This window comes from Zea mays, chromosome 1 (assembly GCF_902167145.1).
Source record: "Zea mays cultivar B73 chromosome 1, Zm-B73-REFERENCE-NAM-5.0, whole genome shotgun sequence".
NCBI classification, from domain to species: Eukaryota; Viridiplantae; Streptophyta; class Magnoliopsida; order Poales; family Poaceae; genus Zea; species Zea mays.
In genome coordinates this window covers 257,063,831-257,073,613 of record NC_050096.1, presented here as the reverse complement: position 1 = coordinate 257,073,613, position 9,783 = coordinate 257,063,831, and the positions used below count along the sequence as shown (strand labels likewise).

At 53.9% G+C, this 9,783-nt stretch overlaps 1 protein-coding gene across 1 annotated transcript; it reads left to right on the top strand.

Moving 5' to 3' along the window:
- The first annotated feature begins 7,064 nt into the window (after positions 1-7,064).
- On the top strand, positions 7,065-9,572 carry LOC732819 (viviparous14). The gene has a single exon (NM_001112432.3). It carries the CDS (start codon positions 7,185-7,187, stop codon positions 8,997-8,999), a length of 1,815 nt encoding a protein of 604 aa, NP_001105902.3. The 5' UTR covers positions 7,065-7,184; the 3' UTR covers positions 9,000-9,572.
- The last annotated feature ends 211 nt before the right edge of the window (positions 9,573-9,783 follow it).

The window sequence follows — 9,783 nt, the reverse complement described above, 5'->3', positions numbered from 1 at the left end:
GAAACTCTTCTTGATTTTCATCATGGGTTTCAATATGAAATCCATTTTGCCGGATATCTCTAAAACTTAGGAGGGTACGTGTAGAATCAGGATACAATAATGCATCCTCGATCACAATTTCAGTACCCATGGGGAGTGTAATAGTTGCTCGACCAGAGCCAACTATCACAGCATCGCGTCCGGCGATGGTCAAAACTTTTCCATCTCTTTTCTTAAGAGTCTGAAAGTATTTGATCTCCCTAAGTATAGAGTTTGTGGTACAACTGTCCACAAGGCATAATTCCTCTTCCGTCGAGTTGTCATCATTATGCATCTATACATAAATAAAAATTCTGAATAAGAATTTGTGTGATGCAACTTAGTACTATACATAACATGATATTTAAATATCACAATGTCGAAACAATATTACAATAATGGTATGGCGACTCATCCAATGAGTTCGCACTACACACAGGACCCAACACTGGTCTTGTAGAGTGTGTTACATCTCAACACATGAGATTGTATACCTCTACTAATTACAACAACATTATAAAGACAGTATAGAACAACCACACAAGCCACAGTGATCATGACCAAATCTCCAAGCATGAGAGATTTATGCCAAATCTCCAAATGGATCCTTTGACATATACTCAATGATCATATCATCAGATTCATCTTCTTGTAGAAGTGGGGGCTTGTTGTCAACCACATTGAGGTGCTCTTTAGCAAGAGTGTTCTTCAGGTCACCAGAAGCCAGTGAAGAACTTCCAACCTCAATTGGTGCTTCAGTAGAATTGAAATGAGCCTCAAAACCAGGCTTATCAGACTTTGGCTTCTTTAGGGATTGTTGATACAACAGAACAAGGTGCTTAGGGCAAGTGCAGTCCCTAGCAAAATGGCCCTCAGTACCACATTTAAGGCAAGCTCTGTTGCCCTTAGATGGTAGAGGCTTGCCATTTCCTTTTCCTTTTCCTTTACCTTTCTTGTGGAATTTGTTCTTCTTGAATTTGTGAGGTCCAGGAGGATTCTTGAAGTTTTTCTTGAATCCTTTCTTATTCTCAGTCTTATGCACATTGAAATGTACCTCAGGCAGAGGGGCAGACCCAGGAGGGCGCTGCTGAGCATTCTTTAGAAGAAGCTCATGATGCTTTTCTGCTTGGGTCAATGTGTGCATGAGTTGAGAATATCTCTGGAAATTACTAGAGCGATACTGCTGATGCAATATCCTGTCCTCTGGAAGCATGGTAGATAGAGTCTTCTCTATCTTGTCTGCTTCAGAGGGCTCTTTCTCACAAAATTTCAATTTAGAACAAATGCTATGAAGAGCATGGTTATATTCTGCAACAGATTTAAAATCTTGCAGACGAAGGTGGTTCCACTCATGGTTGGCTGACGGCCATATGAGCTCCTTTTGCTGTTCATAGCGCTCTTTGAGAGATTTCCACAAGTTATGAGGGCATCTCTCCATAAGGTACTCTTGCTTAAGGTCCTTATGGATGTAAAGCCTCAGAAGGAAAAGTGTTGTGTTCTTTTTAACCTCATTCACTGGATCAGTACCAGTGATGGGTGCTGCAATTGCATCAATGATCCCACGAGAAGCAAAAGTTATTTCAATATCTGAAGCCCAAGTTGGGTAGTTATGCCCATCAAGGGCGAGTTCCTCGAACTCTTTGGTTGACATGTTCCTACAGTCATTACCATGGACATCCATTAATTTACGCATAAATTAATAGTCACAATGGTGATGTTGTAAGCTCAATATGCAAAATTACATATGTAACGAGTTTCTTGAAGGTTCCAAACCTTCTCATAGAATAAATACTTTGAATTTTAGTAAGCATAGTATAGATAATCCTCAAATTAATGAGGTAGATCTAGTAGTGGGCAAGAAACTGGCTGCCTAAAAGCACGGTCTCTGGGCTGATAAGTTCACGGATGAACAAACCGCAGCCAATGCTTAGGTCTCCACTACTCATGCTCTACTAATTATCAAAGTAAAATTCACTAACTCTTACATGTGACATGAGTTGCCTGAAGGTTCCAAACCTTCCAATTGAATAAATACTTTGAATTTTAGTAAGCATAGTATAGATAATCCTCAAATTAATGAGGTAGATCTAGTAGTGGGCAAGAAACTTGCTGCCTAAAAGCACGGTCTCTAGGCAGATAAGTTCATAAATGAACAAACCGCAGCCAATGCTTAGGTCTCCACTACCCATGCTCTACTAATTATCAAAGTAAAATTCAATAACTCCATATCCTGTTATTTTGGATAGCACGTATAGGTAATCATCCCGAGGGATGTAGACCTCATAGAGATAGGCATTCCAAATGCTGCCTCAAGCACGGTCTCTGGGCTACTAAATTCTATAAAGAATTTAGTGCAGCCAATGCTTAGGACTCTATCTCCCTATGCTCTTGATCCAAAATAATGTAATTTCATTTTTGCATGAGTTTTATTAAGTCTGAACTTAATAAATGCTATATTTATATGCAAACATAAATGAATGCGTAAATAATAGCAAGTAGAGATATGTGAATTATTAATGTAAAAACAAACAATAATTCACGAACTAAAATCTGCTATATTTACAATAAAACAGATATGTCTTTACAATATATGCAGTCTAAATTATGAATTTAGACGCCTAAGATAACTTTGAACTGAAAATGCATATAAAACAGAGTCTTATACAGAAATTCAGAAATTAAAATGGTAAAATAGGCCATTTTTGCTCCTGAAAAGCAGCCCAGGCGGCCTGCCAGGCGGGCCTGGCAGCGGCCAGAAGGCCTGCACGCCGGCCCAGCCTAGCTGGCCGGCCCAGGCGGCCCATCAGGGAGCCAGAAAGCCCATTATATTAAGGACGGCTAGGGTTTCAAAGGAAACCCTAACCGCCCAAACCTTCAGCCGCCGTCGCCCACAGGGGCTATTGCCAGCCGCCGCCAGGGAGCAGGATGCTCCCAGCCGCCATTGTCGTCGCCCAGCACCAGTCGCCGGGTGCTCCTCCTGTGTCCGCGCCGAGCGCCCCTGTGGGGCCCGCGCCAAGCGCCCTCGGGAGCCGCGCCGAGCGCCCCTGCATGGGCCACGCAGAGGCCGCTCCGAGCGCCGCCAGGAGGCTGCGTCGAGCGCGCCTGGTGGCCGCGCCGAGCGCGCGTGGAGGAGCCGCGCTGGGCGTGCCTGCCCGGGGCCGCACCCATGGCCGGGACGCGTCTGGCCGGGGCCTTCCCCGTGCCTGCGCCCGCGCCGAGCGCCGGGGTGGCGCGCTGCGCCAAGTCCGCGCCTCGCCGGCCGATCCGCGCCGAGTGCGTCCGCGCCGGGGCGTGCCGATGGGGCTGTCCGCCCCAGGTCCACCAGGGAGCAGGCAACCGCGCCAAACGGTGCCGAGGCCCTGTGCTCCCGCGTCCGAGGCCGGACCGCGCCAGGAGCGCCAGTCGCCTCGCTGGGAAGCGCCGCGCTGATTGCCGGCCTTGCTGCGCAGTGCAGCGCCCGCGCGGCCGCGCGTCTTCCCCACCCCCTCCCCCCAAACGGCCGACGTGGCGGCCGGATCGAGGGCCATTAGGCCCTCCCATTGGAGGAGGAAGATGGGGCCATCCCGTTTGGGCGGTGGCCAGTGAAGATGACACGTCCGCGTGGAGCATCGACGGCGCGAGGGGGCTGCCCTCGACGGGCAGCGATGGTCCCGACGACCACAGGCACTGGTGGAGATGGCGAACGACGAGCAACTGGCGCTGCAGTGGGCGGAGGCGGTGGTGGTGCCTCCAAATCGACATCCATTGGGGCCGATGCAGACGATCCCGCATCAAACACCGGCGCCGGTGGCGACGGGGATGCAGTGGGGAGTCCACACTCCACCACCGGCAGCGGAACCACCGCTGTCCATCCATGGAGAACGCAGTAGTGCACATTTTGCACTTGCACACGGCGTTCAGGGATCGCGTGCACCGGTGGAAGCGCTGCGGCTTGTCCAACGGTGAACGCTTCCAACATCGCATCATCAACAATGTGAAGAACTTCGCGCATACGACGTATGCGCATGGAAACGGTATGCTCCATACCTTGCTGTTGATGTGCAGATCGATCTTGCTGTTCTTGTCAAGAACAGCGTGTTCTTCCTCTTTTCCCTTCTCTGATTTCTCCTTGAGACGGTGCTGATAACGTGTTGTAGTCTATTGCAGTACTCAGTGGCAAAAAGGAGAGACAACAGAGACAAATGACAGGAGATCACTTCTTTATTGCATGCAGGGTAGTATATATACAAGTGTTCCCAAGGGGTGTGTCCCTTGGGAATAACTGCCCATGGTAGGATTAGATCACATGTACAAATATTTTGTAACAGTTGTGTTGTGCGCGCCAGCGCGAGGGGGCGCCAAAAAGCCCGGGAACACGCCGCCCGCCGCCGTCCGCGCCATGCCGCGGCCCACGCGCTCGCTCACCTGGTCAAAGCGATGAAGGCCGCCCGCTGCCTTGTCCCCGTGTTACTCGCCCCCTCCTAGCTGGCTGTTTTGGAGGAAACGGGAGGACCTCTCCTGCGACGGATGCTGATCAGGAATATGTCCGTCGTGTAGCATATAAACTGCTTCTGCGCGCTGGTAATGGTGTTCGGTTTTAAGAGCAACTCCAAGAGGAAGCTAAAAATATCCTCCCAAAAATTAACTATTGGGGGCAGGCTAAAAAATTTTAGAGGTAAATTATAGTGTATACTCCAACAGTTTCTTAAACAAATGCTGAAAACTCTAATCTGGCCCAAGATGCAAGGCGTTTATTTTCCTACTATTGCATCAACATGTGCATACTAGGGTAAATTTAAGTGTGCCATGGCTACGCCAGCCTCTGAAGTCTGAATCATAGAACAGGGGTAAGTTTTTTGACCTTGCTAGAAACTATAAACAGACAAATATGGCTTGAAACATCATCAGTCACTGAGCGAGGCACACAAACTGTAAAAGATAAACAGATGATTGATCGAGATATCCATTATGAACATTGTGTGACATGCTAGTAATATTAACATATCAAGCAACGACCATGTAGCTAGTTTCTAACACAAATGAGAGACAAAAGATCTTTGGATAAAGGCATGCTGGCCTACTACTTGTCCAACTTTCTAGTTCATGAAAACAAGTCAGTCTCCTACCAATTCATCTTCCCAGCACATGAAGACACATAAAAAAACATGTTGACATAGCAGCAGAATGCCCCTACTATCAGAAACTGAGATAGCAGGTTGTGCGTGCCATGAACCATTCATTACTCCCCACCAGACCGTAGAATATCCCATCCACCTCCTACAAGCAACTGCAAGGGCATCAATACCTGGAGCAATCAAGAAATACAAAACTAGTAGTTCTAGAACTAAATCACAACTCACATAAATTATCAAACGTAAACTCTACTATCTATTCAATCCTTATCTCAGGGCAGGGGGCGAGCAGAGGGCAGGGCAGGGCAGGGGCCGCGCTGTGCGTGCCTGCAAGGTTGCGCACTGTCGCTGCTACTAGCGGGCGGAGGGCGGGGCTAGGGCTGGGCGCTGCAGGGGCTGGGAGCTGGTGGCTGGCTGCCGAGTGCGTCTGCACGGGAGGAGGGATGAAGGAGCCGACTCGACTGGACGAGATGCGAGGGAGCACCGAAGCCGCTGTCGCGGGAGCCGTTGCCCTTGACGTCGTCGCTGCCGAAGTGCTTCAAAGTTCAAACCGGTGCCACTGCCGCAGCCGTCCTTGTGGCCGCTGCCGCCGCCGCCGCCGCCGCCGCCGACACCGATCAGGCCTCTCCCGCCATGGCTACAAACAACACAAAAGCGCGCGAGGGCGAAAATGGGTGCCGGAAACAGGTGCTATGCGCGGCAGCGAAGGGATTGGGGGATTTCACCTCGCGCAAATTTGCGGGATGGATCGGCTCGGATGCGTGACGGCGAAAATATGGGGGAAGTTTGCAAGAGCTGTTGGAGGAGAGAAAACGAGCTTTCTCCCTGAAAAAAGTTTTTCGGGGTCTTTTAGCATCGTTCTTGGAGATGCTCTAAGACCCCGGTGGTGCTCCAGCTCAACGTAAATGCTGCTCGTGTCTTCAAGTGCTGCATACGACCGTGCGACAAAGTTTACTGACCTCAGAAGTTGGCTGCACTGGGCAGCTGTAGCACATTTGGCAAGGGGGGACGGGCCCAGTGAAGCGCAAGTACCGAGGGACGGACAACATATCCGAGGTATGGGGAGGGCTATGGGCTGCGCCTACTGTTTGTGCCAAAAAAAATACAGTACTCCTACCACAAATCATACTATATATATTAACAAGGATAGCGATGCACGCGATAAATCCTGTGCCAAAAGGGCAAAGCTAGTGATATATAAAGAAGAAGAAAAAAACACGTGCTAGAGATCCATAGGCATGGAGCCAATATCAACACGTTCATGTGCGCCTTCGAAACAATCTCGCTCCCAGGCAAACGAACTAGTAGATCTCCTCTGAACAAATGGTGCAAGTGTATCTTCATCCATCCATCAAAGACCTGCGACTTGGATTCATTATCCGCTAACTCTGGCTCCAACAAACAACAAATCAAAGGCATAAAGGAAGCTCTTCAGCACCAGACACCCCCTCGCAAAACTGAACAACACTCGGTACACTACACAACCTAAGCAAGAAATCAAAACTGACACAAAGCATTGTTTCACGAAAACCAACAGCATAACCTCTCGTTTATGGGATATATATATACACACACGTTTTTTGTTTTTTGTTTTTGTGAAAGAGCAAGAAGAAGGCATCGGCCATCGGCTGGGCAACGAAGGCATCGCGTGCGCCGGGGGCACGTCCCCGTCAGCGCGTCCCCCCTGCCGCCCCCCGCAGCGCACCACGTGGGCGCCCCTGTCGGCGTCGCGAATTCATTCTTGGAGTCGCGGCCCGTTCAAACCGCCCCACTTCACTCTCCCCCACCCGCGCCCTCTCATCTCCCCCTTTTCCTTCCCCCTCACGTCCTCACCCACCACAGCTTTGAGTTCGAGCTCCCCTTCCCCCCCCTTCTCTGCTCCCGCGACTCGACCCTCTCTCTATAAATACAACCGCCGGCTCCCACCGCCAAACCATCCATCACAGACCACCACACCAACAACAGACTACGGAGGACCGCCGCCGCCCACGCAAAAACCCACCCGATCCCCGCAAAAACCCCCGCACGCGATCCACGCCAATTCCAGTCACCGCGATGCAGGGTCTCGCCCCGCCCACCTCTGTTTCCATACACCGGCACCTGCCGGCCCGGTCCAGGGCCCGGGCCTCCAATTCCGTCAGGTTCTCGCCGCGCGCCGTCAGCTCCGTGCCGCCCGCCGAGTGCCTCCAAGCGCCGTTCCACAAGCCCGTCGCCGACCTGCCGGCGCCGTCCAGGAAGCCCGCCGCCATTGCCGTCCCAGGGCACTCCGCGGCGCCGAGGAAAGCGGACGGCGGCAAGAAGCAGCTCAACTTGTTCCAGCGCGCCGCGGCGGCCGCGCTCGACGCGTTCGAGGAAGGGTTCGTGGCCAACGTCCTGGAGCGGCCCCACGGGCTGCCCAGCACGGCCGACCCGGCCGTGCAGATCGCCGGCAACTTCGCGCCCGTCGGGGAGAGCCCGCCCGTGCACGAGCTCCCCGTCTCCGGCCGCATCCCGCCCTTCATCGACGGGGTCTACGCGCGCAACGGCGCCAACCCCTGCTTCGACCCCGTCGCCGGGCACCACCTCTTCGACGGCGACGGCATGGTGCACGCGCTGCGGATACGCAACGGCGCCGCCGAGTCCTACGCCTGCCGCTTCACGGAGACCGCGCGCCTGCGCCAGGAGCGCGCGATCGGCCGCCCCGTCTTCCCCAAGGCCATTGGCGAGCTGCACGGGCACTCCGGGATCGCGCGCCTCGCCCTGTTCTACGCGCGCGCCGCGTGCGGCCTCGTGGACCCCTCGGCCGGCACCGGCGTGGCCAACGCCGGCCTCGTCTACTTCAACGGCCGCCTGCTCGCCATGTCCGAGGACGACCTCCCCTACCACGTCCGCGTGGCGGACGACGGCGACCTCGAGACCGTCGGCCGCTACGACTTCGACGGGCAGCTCGGCTGCGCCATGATCGCGCACCCCAAGCTGGACCCGGCCACCGGGGAGCTCCACGCGCTCAGCTACGACGTCATCAAGAGGCCGTACCTCAAGTACTTCTACTTCAGGCCCGACGGCACCAAGTCCGACGACGTGGAGATCCCGCTGGAGCAGCCTACGATGATCCACGACTTCGCCATCACCGAGAACTTCGTGGTTGTGCCCGACCACCAGGTGGTGTTCAAGCTCCAGGAGATGCTGCGCGGCGGGTCGCCCGTGGTGCTGGACAAGGAGAAGACGTCGCGGTTCGGCGTGCTCCCCAAGCACGCCGCGGACGCGTCGGAGATGGCGTGGGTGGACGTGCCGGACTGCTTCTGCTTCCACCTGTGGAACGCGTGGGAGGACGAGGCGACGGGCGAGGTGGTGGTGATCGGCTCCTGCATGACCCCCGCCGACTCCATCTTCAACGAGTCCGACGAGCGCCTGGAGAGCGTGCTGACGGAGATCCGCCTGGACGCGCGCACGGGCCGGTCCACGCGCCGCGCCGTCCTGCCGCCGTCGCAGCAGGTGAACCTGGAGGTGGGCATGGTGAACCGCAACCTGCTGGGCCGCGAGACCCGGTACGCGTACCTCGCGGTGGCGGAGCCGTGGCCCAAGGTGTCGGGCTTCGCCAAGGTGGACCTGTCCACGGGCGAGCTCACCAAGTTCGAGTACGGCGAGGGCCGGTTCGGCGGCGAGCCATGCTTCGTGCCCATGGACCCGGCCGCGGCCCACCCGCGCGGCGAGGACGACGGGTACGTGCTCACCTTCGTCCACGACGAGCGCGCCGGCACGTCGGAGCTACTTGTGGTCAATGCCGCCGACATGCGGCTGGAGGCCACGGTCCAGCTGCCGTCCCGCGTGCCCTTCGGCTTCCACGGCACCTTCATCACGGGCCAGGAGCTCGAGGCCCAGGCGGCCTGACCGAGCTCCACGTTTCTCGGAGGAGGAACAGAGGAGCCAGCCATGGATCAGGGGAGAAGTCACCAGAGGGAGCCCAGATCAGTTCCCCGGGGTCTTCCTGTCCCCCCACGCACACCAGAGTTACAGTTGGTAGTTGCTTTGCTTTGCCTTTTTTTTTTCATTATTTCATTTGACACTAGTGTAAGTAAATTGGGATAGTGGCAGCTTAGAGAGAGAGAGAGAGATTAGTAGAAAGGCGCCCAGCTCGTAGCTTTTCAGCTGGTGGTGCCTCTGGCTAGTATAGAGTACATATTTTTTCTTCTTCTTCTTTGCTTTATCCCTTTTTTTTTCTCCCTTTGGATGACATGGATGTGCATCCAGCTCCAGTTGTTGTCACCCAGTCCAGTGGACTGGGGTGTCTGGGATCTTGGTTGCTGCTACTTGCTCGCCATTGCCACCCAGTTGCTGCCGCTGCTGCTGAGGTGTTGCTGGCTTGGCTTATATACTCTGTGTTCCCTGTGGCTATCGGTGCGTGTACATTTGTTCACAGTATATGACTGATGGTATGAAAACAAGAACCGGTGACGGTTTCTGTCTCGATCTTTGTTCAGAGATCCAATTTCGTTTCTGTTCATCATCGGCCGTAGAGTATCTGTTTCTGTGCCCGCCGGGACAAGCAGAGCCTTCGTTGTCGACGGGCACAGCATTTGCGTGGCAAACGCTGATGGGAGTTTGCTTCCTCCACAGCAAGCGAGCGCTCCTCTGCTCTGTCCACCTGACCACTTGTGTGGTGGTCGTTCTTTCC